Below are 23137 nucleotides of genomic sequence, written 5' to 3'. Positions count from 1 at the left end.
ACAGGCCGAAGCGGGAGCGATCTCACCGTAGTATTCCTGTTGTAGCGGCGGTCTCCGACGGCGACGGCGCGGTCGTGATATCGGCGTGTGGCATCTCGGAAAGTACGATCCTACAGTATTCGAACACCAGACTGCTTTCCATAAACTTCTCTAATTGCGACAATGTTTCCGTCAGCAATGAGCTGGTTCGACTAATGTCCTCTCAGAACGAAAGACCAAGAGGGGAGATGACTTGGCTAACGTCCTCTCAGTACGAGAGCCCAGAACGGAAGACCATTACCGAGAGTCCAGCAAGATCGCTCTTCACCTTTGTTTTCTCCCCCTCAAATTTTACCGAGCGAATCACATCACTAGAAGCTCTCAAAATACCCAGTTTGCCAGTGCCGACCAATGTACGGCCTGGGAACAGAACTCTTTTCCACCATTCTTTTATGTCTACGAAATTTCACAAGTAAACTCCGCCCTCGTAGGCTGGGAAGAACCACAGCTGTGGACAATAACACGTTTACTGGAAGTTTTCTCCCAAGAGACCACTCGAGATTTTCCCGGCAAGATTCCCCGTCGTAGCGAACACAGATTCTTGCATTGAAAGTTTGTTATTCGGAACTCCTGGCCTGCCCCACTTGAGTTACTCGAAGGCGTAAAATTAGTGGGACATAGGCGAGAGCAAGCACAGGAAAGCCGTCCAGCTCTCCACTGCTCTGTTTTGGTAAACACTTGAACACCTGCAGCCGCGCGTGCCTCTGAGGTTGGCAGCTGCTGTGGCCTCTCTAAACGGATTACAGAAATCCCCCAGTTCACCATTCATACCGTCAGGTTGTGGCCTTCGGCGGTTAGGCGGGGACGTAGCCGAGCTCAGTCTCACGTACTGCCTTTCCGCAAAATCTTATAATTACAAAATCGCGGAATTCTCACGTGCCGATGCGTTTCCACATAGATTTCCTACACCGTAATTTAGACTATTACTCCAACAAAACCTAAAGTGTCACGTTAAATGGACTCATGTAAGGTGCAAGGCCGTTGCCACCTTAAATAAATTTAGAGTATTACTCCTACAAAACCTAAAGTGTCACGTTAAATGGACTCATGTAAGATGCAAGGCCGTTGCCACCTTACAACACACTACATGTTACACAATAACAGAAACGCATAAACCTGACTTTCACAGAAGAGCTTGATTAAATTATGAACCGACCGACGTTTAGGCCTAATAATCAACTGGGAAAATATTACAAATGCTTAGGCTCCTTTACTTGACGATAACCGTGTTTAAAAAAAGTAACATTTATAATAGTGACACCTATACCGTGAGAAAAGTTTTTGCACTCTAGTTTAACGGAAAATAGTTTAGACTTCAAAAAGCTGAGCATGATCTCAGGACCCAGTTCTCACGTACTGAGTTTGATACTACCAAGCTAGTAGGTTACATGTGACAGGAAGTTGTTCACTGTTCTTTAATTTAATTTGAAGTTGTATGGTACCTGCTGTAGCTGTTTACTTTTAAATTCACACACTGTTCATGCTTCTGTAAATTTTGTTTGAAATCCAGACTATTCCTTAATCTTCTGTACTGTCTCCTATTTATCATATTATTCTAAACAGTTTAAGAAATTATTATGTTTGAATACTAGCTGCGGTACTTTGGATGTTTAAAGACTACACTGTTAGAGGTTCCAGACTTTAAAATTTGGTTGGAAAGTGTCCTCCATAGATAAAGTATGTCTTATAGGTCTGAAAAAAATTAATATTCTTGTGTAATCTATACTAAAGACAGACACACTTATTTACGTACTACAGACACACATCAATTAGAAGATCTGGCCAAGAAACACTCAGGATTCAACAAGAATTACATTTAAAATGTGGAGTGGAGACAACGAACAACTGACCAGTTCCAGCCTCCAATCATTTTCTATCTTAATCTTAAATGTATTTAGTTCAAAAAACTTCTGACTCTTTTATTGTTAGACTTTCCACCTTAGTATCACTTTCGCGCCTATTGTAAAATCCACATATTAGATTATTATGCTTCTCAAACACCTATCTTTTAACAGAATGAGAAAAACACACTGAAAGCTGAACTTAAGCTGTGACTGTTGCACTAAAATATCACAAATACTTTATTCATGGTGTGGCCAATATATATTTCAGCATAGTTATCTCGGTAATTCAGGTAATGAAGATTGATACACTCCTGGAAATTGAAATAAGAACACCGTGAATTCATTGTCCCAGGAAGGGGAAACTTTATTGACACATTCCTGGGGTCAGATACATCACATGATCACACTGACAGAACCACAGGCACATAGACACAGGCAACAGAGCATGCACAATGTCGGCACTAGTACAGTGTATATCCACCTTTCGCAGCAATGCAGGCTGCTATTCTCCCATGGAGACGATCGTAGAGATGCTGGATGTAGTCCTGTGGAGCGGCTTGCCATGCCATTTCCACCTGGCACCTCAGTTGGACCAGCGTTCGTGCTGGACGTGCAGACCGCGTGAGACGACGCTTCATCCAGTCCCAAACATGCTCAATGGGGGACAGATCCGGAGATCTTGCTGGCCAGGGTAGTTGACTTACACCTTCTAGAGCACGTTGGGTGGCACGGGATACATGCGGACGTGCATTGTCCTGTTGGAACAGCAAGTTCCCTTGCCGGTCTAGGAATGGTAGAACGATGGGTTCGATGACGGTTTGGATGTACCGTGCACTATTCAGTGTCCCCTCGACGATCACCAGTGGTGTACGGCCAGTGTAGGAGATCGCTCCCCACACCATGATGCCGGGTGTTGGCCCTGTGTGCCTCGGTCGTATGCAGTCCTGATTGTGGCGCTCACCTGCACGGCGCCAAACACGCATACGACCATCATTGGCACCAAGGCAGAAGCGACTCTCATCGCTGAAGACGACACGTCTCCATTCGTCCCTCCATTCACGCCTGTCACGACACCATTGGAGGCGGGCTGCACGATGTTGGGGCGTGAGCGCAAGACGGCCTAACGGTGTGAGGGACCGTAGCCCAGCTTCATGGAGACGGTTGCGAATGGTCCTCGCCGATACCCCAGGAGCAACAGTGTCCCTAATTTGCTGGGAAGTGGCGGTGCGGTCCCCTACGGCACTGCGTAGGATCCTACGGTCTTGGCGTGCATCCGTGCGTCTCTGCGGTCCGGTCCCAGGTCGACGGGCACGTGCACCTTCCGCCGACCACTGGCGACAACATCGATGTACTGTGGAGACCTCACGCCCCACGTGTTGAGCAATTCGGCGGTACGTCCACCCGGCCTCCCGCATGCCCACTATACGCCCTCGCTCAAAGTCCGTCAACTGCACATACGGTTCACGTCCACGCTGTCGCGGCATGCTACCAGTGTTAAAGACTGCGATGGAGTTCCGTATGCCACGGCAAACTGGCGGTGCACAAATGCTGCGCAGCTAGCGCCATTCGACGGCCAACACCGCGGTTCCTGGTGTGTCCGCTGTGCCGTGCGTGTGATCATTGCTTGTACAGCCCTCTCGCAGTGTCCGGAGCAAGTATGGTGTGTCTGACACACCGGTGTCAATGTGTTCTTTTTTCCATTTCCAGGAGTGTATATGGTGTCGAGAATCGGTGTTGATCTTTACGAGATGATCGAGCAACTTTGGAAATTTTCACGGTCATGTGTTATCTTGTGCATACATAGTTTACTGCATCATCTAACCCAGTATTGACGGTCGACTGCTTTACATTGCCTTTACTTTAATTATGTCGACTGCATAATGACTTACCTCTTTATAGCGCACAAGGCTACCGAAGACGTGACCGTAATAAATACTTGTGTACTATGTTGACGTATCTGTCTTACTACATAAGTTAACGAGCTGACATAGCACAAAAAGATATGTGCCAGTAAATAGTCTACTCTTTTCGAAGAGCACTACTTATAACCCAGTACGTTCGGGGCCCATCCTACGCCCTTATAATTCGCTCTCTGCTGTTCCACGTGGCTTCAGTGCATAAGACATTGTGCGGACGTTTTGACATCAACACAGAACATTAGTGAGAATGTTGGTCCGCTGTTGTTTCGGCACGAAAGACTTTTTTCCCGCGCTTCCACAAAATTTCATCACCAGGAACACTTCGCCATCACCTTATTTCTATCTTAAATTATCATACGGCGAGAAAGGTTCATTCTGTCACACTGGGATTTCGCAATTACATGCAGTCCTGCTGTTAACATGAGTTGGCGCAAAGATTGGAATCCTTGCTTAACAATTCCTTGTCTGCACAATGATATCGTATCATTGGCTCTTTCTCATTCTATTTATTTTAACTCCACTATTCTGGGGCCACAATACGCTGCTGTGGCCCATAGTTATCAAACCAAATGCACTGCATGTTAAAAGTAGAGACACGGTGTCGTTTTTATCCACTCTAGCAGTAATATTCTTACCACAGATGCTAAGCACAGACCATTACAAAGTTTGGCTCAGAGAGGTTTACGCATGGCAATAGAAGACCAAGTTTCCTCTTCTCAGTTATATTGCTTTTTATACCTGTAATCTTTCCTTTGCTGGTTAGAGACTCTAGGACTATTATTCTGCCAAATTAGCTAATACTGCTTTTTATCATTAGAAAAGGGACATGCGAACACGAAAATATAAAATTACCAAATATGCAGCAACCAGTCGCAAAATCATGTTTTATTTATTCACTTTTGCAAATCGGTTTCAACTGATTAACAGCCATTATCGGTGCTTTCAACTAATATATGCCCTGAGTAGTAATACTGTCTTAAGCAGAGGTCAGACAGGCTACAGATGCAGTTAGATGTTGGTGTTGCATGGTGAATTTTGGCATTAATATACGTACACGTTTCTCGTGCCCTGTAATGCTGTTTGGATTTCCGTGAGTCTTGGAGATAAAACCACTTTACACAGTTCATTCTATTGGATTTATTCACCAATATTTATGAATTTAACTAAACGAAGCATTGTTTCATCCTTCATATTTATTCGGGCCCTGTTGTCTTCCATAACAAGGACAACCCGACGCAAATAAATGTTACGTGACGTTTCATGCCTGGTGATTACTCAGTTCACGTTGCTTTTGATGTTAGACTATCGTTGCGTGTACCATAATTGTTCTTTATTAGTTTCACTTTAACTATCGTAGTAACCAGAGAGTAATTAATAATGGCACAATAAAATTGTTACAGATTCAGATGGGATAAATCGTAAAAGTAGAAATTAAATGAAAAAAATTTTCGTTCCAAATGTCACTAAACGCCAACCCAATTATAGATTGTTCTTGAAAGTACCGATTTTATTACGAAATACGAAGGCCTGCTGACAAGTAACGCCTACGAATGTTTTATGCGAAAACCCTTAAAGCTTTCTAAATAAAACTTGATTAAAATTATACGTCTTTATTCTTCGTGTATATATATACTTTCGGCCCCCTGCTGCTAAAGGGCTCCGAGTTGTAGCGTGTAAATAGCAATGTGTAACATACATATGTCGGTGCGTGAGAAACACAGTGCTGTAACCGAGTTTCGAGTGTGAAGAGTTCGTGCACATATGCAGTATTCTGTCATTCAGTTTGGATAATGCCGGTTCACACACGAGTGCTGCAATATCTACAGAAAACTGACCCTTCAGTTCACTACCATGCTCCATGCCGTCCCGACTTGGCCCCATCTGATATTCTTCTGTTTCCAAAACTTAAAGACCACCTTCGAGAATTTCGCTTTGGTAGCAAAGAAGCGATGCAAGCAGAGGTGACGTGGCTCCGTGAACCAAGTCAAACGTTCAACAGTGACGGTTATCAACAAACTCGTCCCTCGTTGGGAGGAATGAGGTAATCGCCAGGACATGTTTAGAAAGAAATACGTAAACATAAAGACTAAACTTGTAGAATGTTAATTATATTTATTTTACTTAAAACACTTTAAAAGTATCCACGTAAGAAATCGGCGGCTTTACGTTTTAGCACGCTTTGGTGTCGAAAAAAACGGAGCTGTGTTCACTAAATTATTTCTTCGTTAATGCCCATTATTTCAGTCCTATGTTCCTCGCAGTGCTGAAATAACGTGTCTCCCTAGACGTCGTCGCTAACTCGTGGGTGGTACGCTGTTTTGAATATTAGCGCTGGAAAATTTTCACTGCCAGTGCTTCGCCGTCAAGAGGAGGAGAGGTAATGCGTATGGTCCTGATCACCACTCTCGTCGTCATTGGCCTGGTTTCAGCTCCATACCTCTCTGCACTACCTCATGATGTGAATGCATGTGGCACTGTTGACTGTAACTGGCTGTCGGATGGGTACGTTTAACTCAACGGTTCCTTCGGCCGTATTCAAGATTATTAGGCTATGCGAAAGAATTATCGCACAATTTTGTTATCAGCTCATGCATCCACGTTTCTAACCCGAATAATATTCAGAAGGCACCAGAGAGGCAACTCTGACGTTGCCGTAGATAGTGAAGCAAGGCTAAAGAAAAATCAAAACACATTCGTAGGATCTGTCGACCTGGAAAAAGCGTTCGACAAATGTGAAATAGCGCAAGATCTTCGAGATTCTAACAAAAATAGAGGTAAGCTAAAGGGAAAGATGGGCAGTATGCAATATGTACAAGAGGCAAGAGGGAACAATAACTATAGAAGACCAAGAAAGTGCTCCGATTAAAAACGGTGTAAGTAAGGAATGTAGTCTTTCACCCCTACTGGTCAGTCTATACATCGATGAAGCAATGACGGAAATAAAAGAAAGGTTCAGGAGTGGAATTGAAATTTAAGGTGAAAGGATATCAGTGGTAACATTCGCTGATGACACCGTTGTCCTCATTGTAAATGAATAAGAATTACAGGCTCTAGCGAACTGAGTGAACAATCTAATCAGTACAGAATACAGGTTGAGAATAAACCGAAGAAAGACGAAAGTAAAGAGGTCGACGAGGAGCTTAACAATTTCAACAAAAACTAAAGTAATGAGAAATACCAGAAACAAAAACCAATAGTAATTTAACATCAGTATTGGTGATAATGAAGGAGATACCTTAAGGAATTCTGCTACCTAGGCTGATAAACAACCCATGACGGACGGAGGAAGGAGGACATAAAAGGCAGACAAGCATTGGCAAAAAGGGGAGATCCTGGGCAAGAGAAACCTACTGGTACCAAAGATAGGGCTTAATTTGAGGAGGAAATTTTTGAGAATGTACGTTTAGAACACGGCATGGCATTTTAGTGAAACATGGATAGTGCGAAAACCGGAAGAGAAAATCTAAATGGCTATGAGCACTATGGGACTTAACATCGGAGGTCATCAGTCCCCTAGAACTTAGAACTACTTAAACCTAACTAACCTAAGGACATCACACACATCCATGCCCGAGGCAGGATTCGTACCTGCAGCCGTAGCGGTCACGCGGTTCCAGACTGAAGCGCCTAGAACCGCTCGGCTTACCGGAAAAGAAAACAATTGAAGTATGTGAGATGTGGTGCTACAAAATAATGTTGAAAATTAGATTGATAAGGTAGGGAATGAGGCTCTTCCGAGAATTGGCAAGGAGAGGAATATATGGAAAATACTGCCAAGAAGAAGAGACAGGATAGTAGGACATCTGCTAAGACATCAGAAATAATTTACGTTGTGTTAGTGGGACCTGCAGAGGTTGAGAACTGTAGAGGAAAACAGAGATTGGAATACACACAGAAAATAATTCAGGACGTCGGGTGCAACTGGTACTCTGAAATGAAGAGGTTGGCGCAGGAAAAGAATTTATGGCGGGCCGTACCAAACCATTCAGAAGACTGATGACTAAAACAGAAAAGATATTTTCCGGCATCAGGTTTCCCCCTCTCCCTTCCCTGTCATCAGTGTGCAACACAAACCTGCTATTACCCTTTACATGCATCCGTTACGCTCACGTACACTCTGAAAAAACAGGAAGGAAAGAGGCCGGTGTGAGCGGAAGAGTAATACAAAATTGTTTAGGCTTTCCTGGCCACTTGTTGACAAACTGCCTGTTGGCTTCTGTCTCGATTTCTTCGGCCAACTGGTTGACGATTTTTCTAACGTTTCGTCGGCACGCGTGGCTGGCGCTGTCAAAGCTTCACCCTCCACTGATGGTGGTGGACAGTCCATCACCAGCAATGGAGAGTGAAACTTTGACAATGCTTGCCTCTCCTGCTGCCAAAACGTAAGAAAAATCATCAAACAAGTGTCGGCCGAAGAAACCGAGAGAGAGGGAAATGGCAGCAGGCGCCTGAATTCACTCTGTGGGATATCGCAGCTATCGGCGTCATACGATATTCACATTTACTACAAAAGTGGAATCTGCCATTCCAAATATATCATAGGTAATGAAAATAACCGCTAGTCAGCGAATGACGTTGCAAATCACTGGCATGTAATACTCAGTTTTCATCACTTAGTGGACGCAGATCGCACCACATTTATTATACTGTTGGGTTATCTCACCTTCCGGCTAAATACGTCTTTTTTATATATTTTTTTTATTGCAGCATCGTGTGTGTCCTTCTTCCGGACTCAGGCGGAATCCACGGACCTGGAATTCTTCGTCCACGAGTTCGTGCGCGGGAAGCCGGTTATAGTGATGAAATGGGACGGAACGGACCCCCAGCTGCCTGCGGTGATGCTCAACTCGCACATGGACGTGGTGCCCGCCAGCAAGGTGAGTGAAGCTCAACGCTACCTGTTGACACGCTGGGCCTGTGACCAACAACCGAGCGCTTACTGAAACCGAGAGTGATTGTTGATCACTGCAATGTGCGATGAAACCCGTACTTCTCGGACGCATTTACTTTACCAATTCACGGTGGCAAAATAAGGCGACGAAGGAAACATTCTTATCAGGAACCCCATGAGACTAGGCTGCATTAGAACTGTATATTTTTTTACTACCGATTACGATCAACGAACATCATCTGGTGTGAAAAATAGGTCACTTCAGGTCACATGCCAGTCATTTTGAGCCATAAAATCGCATTAACTGTCAAGCTCATGGATAATAACATGGAAGACAGTTATTTCTCACATCTGCAACCTTCATCATGCACACACACAGAAAACTGGATCCACATTGAGGTTAAAAATGTCATAGAATAGCGACATGCATACACAGAAGGCGGTAGTATAGAGAGTACACACGGTATAGAAGGCCAATGCATTGTCATTTGTACACAAGTGATTCATGTCAAAAGATGTCTGACGTGATAACGGCCTCATGACGAGAATTCATAGACTATGAATGTCGAGCGGTAGTTGGAACCAGACGCATGAGACATTCTATTTCCGAAACCGTTACGGAATTCAATACTCCGAGAAAGTGTGCCGAGAATACTAAATTTCAGCCATAACCTCACACTGCGGACAATGCGGTGGTTGACAGCCTTCATTTTGAAACGTCCCCTTAGAAAAATTAAAGAAAGACTTTGCTGATAATCCCCTTACGTTATTTGATTTTCCAACAGCTGAGCAGAACTGAACGTACTCAGACATTTCGCTCTTTACTTATTCTGATCATCACTAAACTGACACACAATATTTTTAGCGCAACACAATCTGACTTTTAATAATCCCTACAAAAGAATGGCCCTGACTAGCATTAACCTATACCTTTCACAAATCACTTACCTCACAAAAATCTTCATTGCTCGAACTACTGCAATACAGCGAGCACCACTACTGCCAGCTAAATAAAAGATTCAAACTACTGAAGGCACTAACTACTGATAGGCATAGTTAGCAAATGAAAGATTTTGATAGAGAACAAGCAATGTATTTACCTTAATAGTGTTCAAAAGTCATTATATATATATATATATATATATATATATATATATATATATATATATCAGTCCATGATATCCAATATTACAAATTTACTGTCTCTGATGGACACACGTCCAGATCGTTCGCTCTCAAAATTCCGCCATCTCTCTCCCCACCTCCACCACTGCTGGCAGCTCACCTCCAACTGCGCAGCGCTACGCGCTGTTAACAGCCAACCGCCCAATACTACAATAGCGAGTATTACAACAATGCAAACTAGCCACGGACTGCACACAGCACAGCCAGTGATTTTCATACAGAGCGCTACGTGGCGTTACCAATATAAAAACCTAAACAGCCTGCTTACAACTTAACGAGCGACAGTGGCGGTGTTGGCGTAGAGTTGTGAATGCCAACGGACAGGCCACAATGCGTGAAGTGACCGCAGAAATCAATGTAGGATGTACGACAACCGTATCCTATGGACAGTGCGGTGAAATTCTGTGTTAATGGGCTGTGGCAGCAGACGACCAACTAGAGTGCCTTTGCTAAGATCAATACATCGTCTGGTGCTTCTATCCTGTAGTCATGACCGTATCGGTTGGATCCTAGGGGACTGGAAAACCATGGCCTGATCAGATGTGTCCCGATTTCAGTTCGTAAGAGCTGATGGTAGGATTAGAGTTTTGCGTTGACTCCACAGAGCCATGGACCCACGTTGTCAACAAGGCATTGTGCAATACGGTGGTGGCTCCATAATGGTGTGGGCTGTGTTTACATGATGAACTGGGTCCTGTGGTCCAACTGAATATGTCACTGGTCGGAGATGATTATTTTCGCCTACTTGGAGACCGTTTTCAGCCACTCGTTCCCAAACAACGGCGGCATTTTTATGAATGGTTTTGCGCCATGCCACCGGGCCACTGTTGTTCGCGATTGACTTACAGGACATTGTCGACAATTCGAAAGAATGATTCAGCCACCCAGAACGCTGACATGAATCTCATCGGAGATTAATGGAACATAATTGAGAGGTCACCTCGTATACTCAGCCCTGCACTGACAGCACTTTCGCAGGTATGGACGGCTCTAGCGGGCAGCTTGGCTCAGTATATCTGCAGGGGACTTCCAACGACTTGTTAAGCCCATGTCACGACGGGTTGCTGCACTCCAGCGGCAGAAAGGAATCCGACACTGCTGTAGGACGTACCCTCTGGCATTTGTCAAATGGTTCAAATGGCTGTAAGCACTATGGGACTTATCATCTGAGGTCATCAGTCCCCCAGGCCTAGAACTACTTAAATCTAACTAACCTAAGGACGTCACACACAACCATGCCCGAGGCAGGATTCAAACCTGCGACTGTAGCAGCAATGCGGTTCCGGACTGAAGCGCCTAGAACCGCTCGGCCACAGCGGCCAGCTGACATTTGTCAGCTCAGTGTATATCATACAGCACTGAGATGTGTAAAACTCCAACGCGTGACTTGTATCGACCAGACTTTCGTACCAGAAGTTGGCCGTTCACCGAAACAGATAGTAAATAAACAAATTGTTATAATGTAGCCTAGTTTCAAGAGTTTTCTGAAACATCTATTTGCTGCTGACAGTAACAAATACTTGAAAATTCTTTTAGAAAGACTACACCAGAAGTAATTGTTTTTCCATCGCTTGGACAACCAACATTGATATTTAATCCGGAGCTCACAGCGATCTCTACACGCTCTGGATGTCGAACTCCAGCCGTCTGAACCTTTCGGGCCAAACATGCTTGTATTTCGTTTCTTGCCTAATCGGAACATGGCTGCCACGAAATGTCACTAGAACGCTAAATGAAACTCCTTTTCGATCTGCTCCGACATCGGCCTACTACATCGCATGCGAATATGAAGTTCAGAGCCAGAAGTAAGTATTTCATTCCTTATCACGTACAGACCGGTGCAAATTTTTTTGTCCAAGCGTAACGTGGGGGACTATTCAAATGGCAATATTCTGCAGACACGTCGAATTCGTACTCTGACACATCACACCAGAGATCTAAATCCAGGTAGTATAGAGATCTCTGGGCGCTCAGTTAATTCTGTGCATCAGCTTTGCATCAGCATGCTCTGAAAGGAACCTAATTGGTATTCGGTCTGGACTGGAAGACTGGCTTTTATTGATTTAAGCTGCTTTACTACTCAAATGACGTGTAATCTATGTTGGCGGCTGATTCTGATTCGAATTCTGGAATATTTACTTTGTCTTCTTTGGTGAAGTAACTCCGGAAGGCCGTCTTTAATATCTCTGCTTTAGCAGCACTGTCATCGATAGATTTTTTTTGTTGCTATCGCGTTTTTGTGTCTTGCCGGTAGCAAAAGCTACATACGACCAGAATCTCTTTGCGTTTTCTGCCAGGTTACGAGACAAATATTCATCGTGGAAACTATTATAAACATCTTCGTTTGAAGTCCACGCTAACTTTCTAGCTTCTGTAAATGATTGCTTGTTTAGGGGGTTTCGCGTTCGCTTATATTTGGCACGAGTTTTTCCTTGTTTCTGAAATAGTGTATTTATTTCTTTTATGTACCATGGGGGATGAGCTCCGTTGTCTGTTAATTTATTTGATATAAATCAATTTCTGTCACTACTATTTCTTTGAATTCAAGCCACATCTGATCTAAATTTACATTGCTAATTTGAAAGGACTGGAGATTGTCTCTCACGAAGGCAACAAGCAAATTTTTATCTCACTTTTCACATAAACATATTTTTTGCCTTATTTTTAGTGGATATGTGTGTTAGGGTATTCAGTCTCGTTGCGACAACCCTGTGTTCACTAATCCCTGTAGCCGTGCTGATTAATAACAGGTGTGGCGGACAGACTATTGAATGTAAGCATGGAAACTGGCATGTCTTACAAGTGCCGGATGTCAGTTTTTGGAGTGGAATACCATGCCTGTTGCACTTTGTCGGTCGATGCAGGAATAGATAATGCCTTTTGTGGATGACGCTGGAGTTGTTGTCCGATGATCTGCCACACGTTTTCGAGTAGAGATAGATCTGGTGATCGAGTAGGTCAAGGCAACATGACAACATCGTGCAGAATCACCAGACTGGCGTACAGATTTGCCGTCAGGGTGCGTGGAATAACTACGAGAGTGCTCCTGCTGCAATGCGAAATCGCACCCCAGACCATAGCTCCAAGCGTAGCTCCAGTGTGTCTAGCAAGCAGACAGGTTGTTGCTGGGCCCCAACTGCCCTTCTTCTGACCAACATACGGACATCTCAGGCACCGAGTCAGGACCATGTTTTATCAGAAAACGCAGATGATCTCCACCCAACCCTCAAATTAGCTCTCGCTTGTCAACAATGAAGTCGCAAATGGCGGTGTTTTGGGGTAAATGGAATGCACACTACGGTGCATCTGGAACGAAGCTGTCCTTTAAGTAACCCATTTGAACAGTTCGTTGTGTCATTATGATGCCGATTGCTGCTCAAATTGCTGCTGCAGATGTAGTAAGACGCACCAGGGCTATACATCGAACACATTGCTCTTCCCTCTCGGTAGAGCGCTGTGGCAGTCCGGAGATTGGTCTTCTTGTGACCATACGCTCCCATAATGACAGCTGCAGCAATCATGTACAATGCATCCCTGCCAAGTGTTTCTGCAGTATCGCAGAAGTAACATCCAGCTTCTTCTAGCCCTATTACACGACCTCGTTCAAATTCAAAGGGATGTTGATAATGGGGTCTTCGTCACCTTAAAGGAATTCTTGACTAACTTCAACTCACCACGTCCAGTCTGAAAGGAAACTAACAGGCCGGTGTGGCCGAGCGGTTCTAGGCACTTTAGTCTGGAACCGCGCAACCGCTACGGTCGCAGGTTCGAATCCTGCCTCGGGTATGGATGTTTGTGATGTCCTTAGGTTAGTAAGGTTTAAGTAGTTCTAAGTTCTAGGGGACTGATGACCTCAGATGTTAAGTTCCATAGTGCTCAGAGCCCATTTGAAACTAACATGACCGTTTCAGCGTGTGTTTAAAGCAAATATGATTTGCATCCTCGTAATGGCACTACTAGCGCCACTCTTAGTCAACTGATGTGAAATCTGAATAGCCATCACACTTTCAGGAGTTGAAACATTCCTACCAACTGTCGTTTATGTTGCACAACTTCTGCTTGGTGTTGCTAGTTCGTATCCGTCAGTATACATATGTGTGTAAAGTGGCGGGGCGGGGGGGGGGGGGGGGGGTAGAGGGATGGTAAAAGACGTGGAGACACCAGGGCTCGAATACAGCACGTTCCAATGGATGTATGTTGCAGTAGTTACTCGGAGATGAAGAGATTGGCACAGGACGAAGTAGCGCTGCCCGTTGCATGAAAGCAGTCTTCGGACTGAACATCACAGAAACATGTAACCCGTATATGTTTTCTGCTAGTCGAAACTGCAATTCGTACGGATGGAAAAAAATTTCTTCATAGTCAAATCTAGAAAGATGGATAACTACAAAATTATTAATTATTAGCTGATTTGTAGGGCTTATGACGATGACTTCGGAGTTTGGGTGGAACAGCCAGCAGACATGGACAAGGTACACACTGTACTCTGCCAGTTTGAGAAGGCAAAAGGAGCGATTTTCAGTCCTACAAATATAGTGTTACTCTCCCTCACACGTCGCGGGTGGAAGATTCAGCGGAACTGTTTCTGTGTCCGGACACAATACAAAGTCGTCGGAGTCGTCATGGCGGATAACTCGCAGAAAATGGAGGCACTCAACTGATAGAAAATCAGAGCGATAGCCAGAACACACTCGGGCAGGGCCTTGGAATTTCACGAAAGCGTGGAGATCATTAACGGCTACATGCTAGCGAAGTTCTGTTGTCTGGCTGAAGCTGTGCTAGCGCTAAGACAAATAGAATGAGCGATTAAACAGGCCATATATCGGATGCCGTGGAGGGACACACCTTCAAGGTCTGTATGCAAACTTGCACCCTGAGTCTTGAAGATGGTGGACTGGGGTTGATAGACTTACACGACAAGTGTGCTACGCTTTTGATCAAACGAACAGAAGTTGTGTTGGATGCTGGTTCTTGGAGTCCAACATCAACATTATTCCATAAATTCCGGCCACAATCACTGGATGCTACAGTCCAAATCAGCAGCATCCGCTATGTGCTGAACTTCGTGCATCGGTTTTACCTCGACACCAATTACCTTCTACATGGTGACTTGAGAGGCACCAGAGTCAGCGACGCCGCTAACGCACTCCTGAGATCTCCAGTTACGAATAAATGGGAGTTACGACTGCCTCAACCCAAGTCGGAAACTGTCTGGAAAAATCTTGTCTCCGATGTTAATGTGTCAGGATTGGTGAGGAAGGGAAAGCAGTAGGCACCCGTTGGGGTGATGAAGTTAAACATTTTGTGATAGACATGATGGGTTATTTCAGTAAAAAGTGGTTGAAGGCAGGCCTAGAGAATCCGCCGAAACTGAATGGGCAGCCGCCCAAGAGAGCAGGAGAGGAGAGCGTCTAACCGGGTCAGGAGCTGCCAGCAGAAGAGAGCGGACTGCTCCCGGCTGCTGGCAGCGGCTCCACCCCCACGTGACCACCTCCAAAACTCCCTATTGGACAGCCAAATTGTAGTCGCTCGGTTCGGTAGAGTTACCTCGTCAGCAACACGTGAGTTTAGCTGCTGACGGTTTAACACGCGAGTTTCGAAGTGGTTCTGTCCGGTATAAATGCAACGTGACTTACGAGCTGAAACTAGCCGCCAGGCAGAAGGCACTGGCGAACATTAATTGAAATATAAAAAAATAAATTTTTATAATATTACATCTATTCAGTAACGGCCCCCACTGTACACCGAGGTTCTATCTGGGAGTGTGCGCACAACGTGGTATAAGTTCGTAATTCGCACTATTGCAACAAATTCTAACCTCTATTCAATTCATCTACTCCGATCAAGTGACCGCGACATGTGTGCGAAAGAGGACACAGTTGAACATCACTTAATATGCCGCAAATTTCGTATCATCTGGGACGCTACAAGAAACATGCTGCGGTATATAAACAGAGTCGCTAGAAAACCACATCACAGTGTCGCATGCCCCCTTACCGCAATGGAACCCCTATCCCAAAACAAAGAAAAATGCGACGATCTGAATGTGAGACACACAGTTCACCCAATATTCTCCCTAACAGTCTGATACATTGGATTTCTCGGTATATTTGTGGAATGAAAACGTTAAAGAACAAACGCGGAAGAAATATAGCGAAACCTTTGCAGATTTACTGAAAATACTATTGCAAAAAGCGTGCGGAGACACGGGACTATAACTTATTTGTTTTACTTTTTCTTTTGTGTTCTCTCTTCTCTTTATTCAATGTGATTTCCTGATCTGCTGCGCTGTCCGGAGTCCTCATTTACTTTTCTAGATTTTTTTCGCTATGTAACACTTTATTGGAAGACCACTGACAGGAAAACAGACGTAGGAAACTTGTCTCAAGAGTGTTGTGGACTTGCTTGGTGTGGCGCACATTCCAATATATGCCTCTCTTGTGTTTGGGGCAGCCGGCTCATCTACTTATAAGACTGGAGGAAACTTCTATTTCCTTGATTTACGCTACATTTTATTTCCAATAAGATTGTAACCTCTGAAGGTGAGCGTTGTATTCGAATGTCAGCGAGAATGTCTCCTGCCAGGTTATGCTGTCTCGTATTCAACATTTCCATCAGGAAGTTGCGATTTAGAGGACGTTTATTTTCTCATCCACAGCAAAGTATTTTCGACAAAGTGCTTCGACAGTGCTTATTATTTTTGTAGAGCGTTCAGTGAATATTTTATTTTTCCGTTTAACAATCAGATAGCAACTCAGACTTTAAACTCTTCTGATCGAGTGTCAGTTAGTTTGTCTTCTGCTAACTGTGTTTTGTTCTTCGCGCTTTATTTTGCTTTAAGAAGAACACCATGTCAAAATATTCGTTTACATATATGCATTATGAAGATATACATTTTCTGTTTTGCTATGTATCACAAGATTTCAGTTCTAAAAGGGAACTCTCGTCACAGCACATGGGCTCTGAGAAACATTTACAATTTCTTTTCATACCGTTTATTTCTCGATTTCGTTTTTTAATGCTGTAAATGTGAGAAGATTCTGGATCACCCTTTATTGTAACATGACATTTATTTTTAAATTTAACCAAAGCAATGGAGTTCACCGATGAAGGCACCCTCGAGAAGGTAGGTTGGTTGGTTTACAAGGGGGAGGGGAAGGGAGGGACCACACTGCGAGGTCATCAGTCCCTTGTTCCCAGTGGAAAAATTACCCAAGGGAAAGAAGGAAACAAAGAAGACGCACGACACAATAACAGGAGAAAGGAAGAACCAGAAGAACGACAGAAGGACAACAAACACTAAAACGAACAAAACAGGATAAGAAAACCACAGAGAGATGCAAGAAACAGGGAGAAAGGATTAACAACACGAAAGCGGATTATCAAGGCTGGCTGACCATGAGAGTAAAAAAGGAGAAGCCAGCCACTCTGCAACATATTAAAACCTCCACCCTAAAAGCCCTAGGGTGGAATACACAGAGAGACAAAGGACATGCGCTAAATCTCAGATCAATGGTAAAACGCACCCTCACATATAAAAAGTAAAACTAAAGCTGCTGTCGAGACATTTTCGCCGAAGGTAGGCTGCTGGGAAAGTAAAAGTCCGCTGCAGAGTGGCTAAAAGTGGGCAGTCCAGCAAGAGGTGGACGACTGTCATTTGGGAGCCACAGCAACACTGAGGTGGGTTCTCGCGACAGAGACTTCCACACATTCGCAGTTTCCTTAATGATACGGTTTATTGTGCATACTGTTATGCCACTCCGTCTCCCAAAGCCGAAAATCATGCGGCGTAAGGCAGAACGCAGGTCAGTTTCAGCGATGCCCATCTCCAGGGGTGGTTTCCGCTTAGCCTGTTTGGCCAATCTGTCAGCAAGTTCGTTGCCTGGGATTTCGATGTGCCCTGGAATCCATACAAACACCACTGAACGACTGGACCGTTCCAGGGCGGAGATGGACTCCTAGATGTTCACTACCAAAGGATGGCGACGGTAGCACTGGTCGATAGCTTGTAAGCTACTCAGGGAGTCAGAACAGAGAAGAAACGACTCACCAGAACAGGGACGGATGTACTGAAATGCACGAGATATGGCCACAAGCCCTGCAGTGAATACACTGCAGCCAATGGGCAAGGAATGATGTTCAACATGGCCTCTGTGGACATTATCGAAGCGAACATTACCATCAGCCATCGGAACACGCCAAGAATCGAGAGGAAATGACAGCAGAGAGCGGCAGGCTTAACAGAGTCCTTAGGGCCATGCAAAAGGTCCAGACGAATCTTCGGCTGAGGTGTACACCACGGAAGTGTACGTGAATGGACCTCAATTAGAGGTGGTAAAGGAAAGGACTCCAGTTCGGAGAGAAAGGATCGCACATGAACCCCAATCATGACCCCTGACCTTTGCAGCCGATGCGGGAGATGAACTGCCGCGCGTGGGAAAAGGAGACAGTAATTCGGATGCTCAGGAGAAATACGAATGTGTGCAACATAACTGGCGAGCAGTTGAGCACGTCGGATCCGCAGTGGAGTGACTCCGGCCTCCACCAGGACACTAATCACCACTCGTTCTAAAAGCTCCCGTCGCTAGGCGAACGCCACAGTGCTGCACTGGGTCGAGTAAATGCAACGCTTAGGGCGCCGCCGAACCATAAACCAGACTCCAATAGTCAAGGCGGGATTGAACAAGGGCTATGTAGTGCTGCAGCAGCGTAGAGCGATCTGCACCCCAGTTGGTGTTGTTCAGGCAGTGGAGAGCATTGATGTGCTGCCAGCACTCCCGCTTAAGCTGACGAAGGTGAGGTAGCCAAGTCAATTGGACGTCGAAAACCATTCCTAAGAATCGATACGTCTCGACTACAGTGAGTGGATCCTCATTAAGATGAAGTTCAGGTTCAGGATGAACAGTACGACACCTACAGAAGTGCGTGACACACGACTTCGCAGCTGGAAACTGGGAGCCATGGCTAGAGCCCAAGACAGCGCCTTGTGAATGGCTACCTGTAGGCGCCGCTCAGTACTGGAGGAGCAATACGAAATGCAGAAGTAATCCGCATACAGAGAAGGGGAGACCGACGGCCCTACAGCTGCTGCTAGGCCGTTAATGGCCACTGAAAATAGGGATACACTCAATACAGAGCCCTGCGGAACGCCACTATCCTGAATACCGGGGGAATTATCGGAGGCACCAACTTTTACACGGAAAGTACGGAGCGACAGGACGTTTTTGACCAAAATCGGGAGTGGGCCACGAAAACCACACTCCCACAATGTGGCAAGGATATCATGTCGCCAGGTCATGTTGTATGCTTTACGTAAGTCAAAAAAGATGGCATCCAGGTGTTGGCGTCTGGAAAAGGCTGTTCAGATGGCAGACTCGAGGGTACAAGATTATCAGTGGTAGAGCGACCCTGGTGGAAGCCGCCCTGGCATGGAGCCAGTAGGTCACGTGACTTCAGGACCCAACCCAACTGCCGATACATAATACGTTCCAGCAGCTTACAAAGAATGTTGGTGAGGCTGATGGGCCAATAGCTAATCCACATAAGTGGATTTTTACCAGGTTATTTATTTATTTATTTATTGTTCCGTGGGACCACATTAAGGAGAAGTCTCCATGGTCATGGAACGAGACCATACATGAAATTATAACACGATTGTAGTAACAGATAAAATGAAATATAAGAAACATATTCAGATGACACGTCGTTAGTTTAAATAAAGAAAATAAAGAATGTAACACTGGAATTTGGTTAATTTTTTAACTCTTCCAGGAGCTCCTCGACAGAATAGAAGGAGTGAGCCATGAGGAAACCAGTTTAGACTTAAAAGCGTTTGGGCTACTGCTAATATTTTTGAGTTATTGTGGTAGCTTATTGAAAATGGATGCAGCAGAATACTGCACTCCTTTCTGCACAAGAGTCAAGGAAGTGCATTCCACATGCAGATTTGATTTCTGCCTAGTATTAACTGAGTGAAAGCTGCTAACTCTTGGGAATAAGCTAATATTGCTAACAGCAAACGACATTAAAGAAAATATATACTGTGAGGGCAATGACAGGATTCCCAGACTATTGAATAGGGGTCGACAAGAGGTTCTCGAACTTACACCACACATAGCTCGAACAGCCCGTTTTTGAGCCAAAAATACCCTTTTTGAATCAGAAGAATTACCCCAAAAAATAATACCATATGACATAAGCGTATGAAAATATGCGAAGTAGACCACTTTTCGTGTTGAAATGTCACTTATTTCAGATACTGTTCTAATGGTAAATAAAGCGGCATTTAGTTTCTGAACAAGATCCTGAACATGGGCATTCCACAACAGCTTACTATCTATCCGTACGCCTAGGAACTTGAACTGTTCCGTCTCGCTTACAACATGCCCATTCTGTCTGATTAAAATATCAATTCTTGTTGAATTGTGAGTTAGAAACTGTAAAAACGGAGTCTTACTGTGATTTAGCATCAAATTATTTTCCACAAGCCACGAACTTATTTCATGAACTACATTATTTGATAATGTTTCAATATTACACACAAGATCCTTCACTACCAAGCTGGTGTCATCAGCAAACAGAAATATTTTTGAATCACCTGTAATACTAGAAGGCATATCATTTATATAAATAAGAAACAGCAGTGGCCCCAGCACCGATCCTTGGGGAACGCCCCATTTAACAGTGCCCCATTGGGACTGAACATCATTACCACTCTCAATATTGCGGAGAATTACCTTCTGCTTTCTGTTCTTAAAGTAAGAGGCGAACCAATTGTAAGCTACTCCCTTACTCCATAATGTTCCAACTTCTGCAGTAATATTTTGTGGTCAACACAGTCAAAATCCTTCGTTAAATCAAAGAAAACACCTAACGTTCGCAACCTTTTATTTAATCCGTCCAAAACCTCACAGAGAAAAGAGACTATAGCATTTTCAGTTGTTAAGCCATTTCTAAAACCAAACTGTACATTTGACAGCAAATTATGTGAATTTAAATGCTCCAGTAACCTTGTATATACAACCCTCTCGATAACTTTAGCAAACACCGATGGCATAGAAATAGGTCTATAATTATCAACAGTATCCCTGTCTCCCTTTTTATAAAGTGGCTTCACTACCGAGTACTTTAATCGGTCAGGAAACCGACCACTCCTAAAGGAAAAGTTACAGATATGGCTAAGTACTGGGCTAACATACATGGAACAATACTTCAGTATTCTGCTAGATACCCCGTCATATCCATGAGAGTTCTTGGTCTTTAGTGATTTAATTATTAACTCAATCTCCCTCTTGTCAGTATCATGGAGGAGCATTTCAGGTAACAGTCTCGGAACACTTTTTTCTACGAGCGCTATGTGATTCCCTGATGGGACTAGGTTTCTATTTAGTTCACCTGCTATATTCAGAAAGTGATTATTAAATACTGTACATATATGCGACTTATCAGTAACACGGACATTCCCACTACATTCTATATCCTCGACCTGTCTCTGCAGACCAGCCACTTCCTTTACGACTGACTATATGGTTTTAATTTTATCCTGAGACTTAGCTATTCTATCTGCATACCACATACTTTTTGCCTTCCTAATAACTTTTTTAAGCACCTTACAATACTGTTTGTAATGGGCTACTGCAATTAGATTGTGACTGTTTATAACGTTTTGATATAACTGCCACTTTGTTATACAAGATATTCTTATACCTTTAGTCAGCCACCCAGGCTGCCTGTTTGTGCTAGTACCCTGGTGCAAATGGCTCTGAGCACTATGGGACTCAACATCTTAGGTCATAAGTCCCCAAGAACTTAGAACTACTTAAACCTAACTAACCTACGGTCATCACACACACCCATGCCCGAGGCAGGATTCGAACCTGCGACCGTAGCAGTCCCGCGGTTCCGGACTGCAGCGCCAGAACCGCTAGACCACCGCGGCCGGCTGCTAGTACCCTGTTTTGAACGTTCTAACGGAAAGCAACTTTCAAAGAGCACGAGAAAAGTATTGAGGAAAGCATTATATTTATCGTCTACTGTATCAGCACTATAAACATCTTGCCACTCTTGTTCCTTGATAAGGTTTACAAAAGTCTCTACAGCAACTGGATCAGCTTTCCTAAAAAGTTGGTAACTATATTTAACATGTGTTGCAGCACAAAAATCTTTTAGACTTAAAATTTGTGCATCATGATCTGAAAGGCCATTCACCATTTTGCTAACAGAATGGCCTTCTAGTAATGACGAATGAACAAAAATATTGTCTATGGTTGTTCTACTGTTCCCTTGCACTCTCGTTGGAAAGAATACGTTTTGCGTAAGATTATATGAATTAAGGAGGTCTACCAGCATCCTTTTCCTTGCACAATCACTTATACAATTTATATTGAAGTCACCACATATAACTAACTTTTTGTATTTCCTATAAAGTGAACCAAGAACCTCCTCTAGCTTCAGCAAAAATGTTGTGAAATCGGAGTCTGGGGATCTATAAATAACAACAGTAAGAAGTTTAGCTCCACTAAATTTAACCACACCTGCACAACATTTAAACACCTTTTCAGTGCAGTACTTTGAAACATCAATTGACTCAAATAGGATACCGTTTTTCACATACATGGCTACTCCCCCACACCGCAAAGAGCTCCTAGAAAAGCTGCCAGCCAACCTGTATCCTGGTAAAGGAAGCCTCTGAATTATCTTCTTTAGCCATGGAATGATGGTGCTCTACCGTCAATGCGATGGAAAGACGCCATTGCACCAGATCCGGTTGAAGATGACGAGGAGATGTCGCTTGTAGTCAGACGAGAGATATTTAATCATCTGACCGTGGATCTCATCCGGCCCAGGGACTTTGTCGGGGCAATGTGCAAGGGCGCTGAGGAGCTCCCACTCTGTAAATGGAGTTCATTGTGGCATGTAGGGAACGAGAGGACTTTCCTTTCCATCCGCCCATTGAGAGTGTGAAAGGCTGGGGGGGTAGTTATCCAATGCAGAGGCTCGAGCTTAGTGCTCAGCAAAGTACTCGACAATCGCATTTGTGTCGGTAGAGAGCACGTCATTGATGTTAAAGCCGGGGACACCTGTTGGGATCTGGTACCCAAAAAGACGTCTGATCTTCGTCCAGAATTGGAAAGGTGACCTATGGCACACAATGGTCGACACGTATCTCTCCCACTCTCCCAACGCTCCTGTTTCCGTCGTTTTATAATCAGGCGAACATGGGCATGGAGCTGCATGAAGGCTGTTAGGTGCTCAAGGGA

General features: G+C 44.2%; 1 protein-coding gene across 1 annotated transcript in view; it reads left to right on the top strand.

Moving 5' to 3' along the window:
* The window catches only part of LOC126195701 (aminoacylase-1-like), a 120290-nt gene that overhangs the window by 44096 nt on the left and 53057 nt on the right, over positions 1 to 23137 (top strand). Inside the window, exon 2 of the mRNA XM_049934329.1 lies at positions 8510 to 8679. Within this exon, the coding sequence (XP_049790286.1) occupies positions 8510 to 8679 (170 nt within the window). The remainder of the gene's footprint in view (positions 1 to 8509; positions 8680 to 23137) is intronic.

The sequence above is a fragment of the Schistocerca nitens genome, chromosome 7 (genome assembly GCF_023898315.1).
Source record: "Schistocerca nitens isolate TAMUIC-IGC-003100 chromosome 7, iqSchNite1.1, whole genome shotgun sequence".
In the NCBI taxonomy this organism is placed as follows: domain Eukaryota; kingdom Metazoa; phylum Arthropoda; class Insecta; order Orthoptera; family Acrididae; genus Schistocerca; species Schistocerca nitens.
Note: the sequence above shows the minus strand (reverse complement) of the source record. Positions and strands in the feature narration are given on the sequence as shown.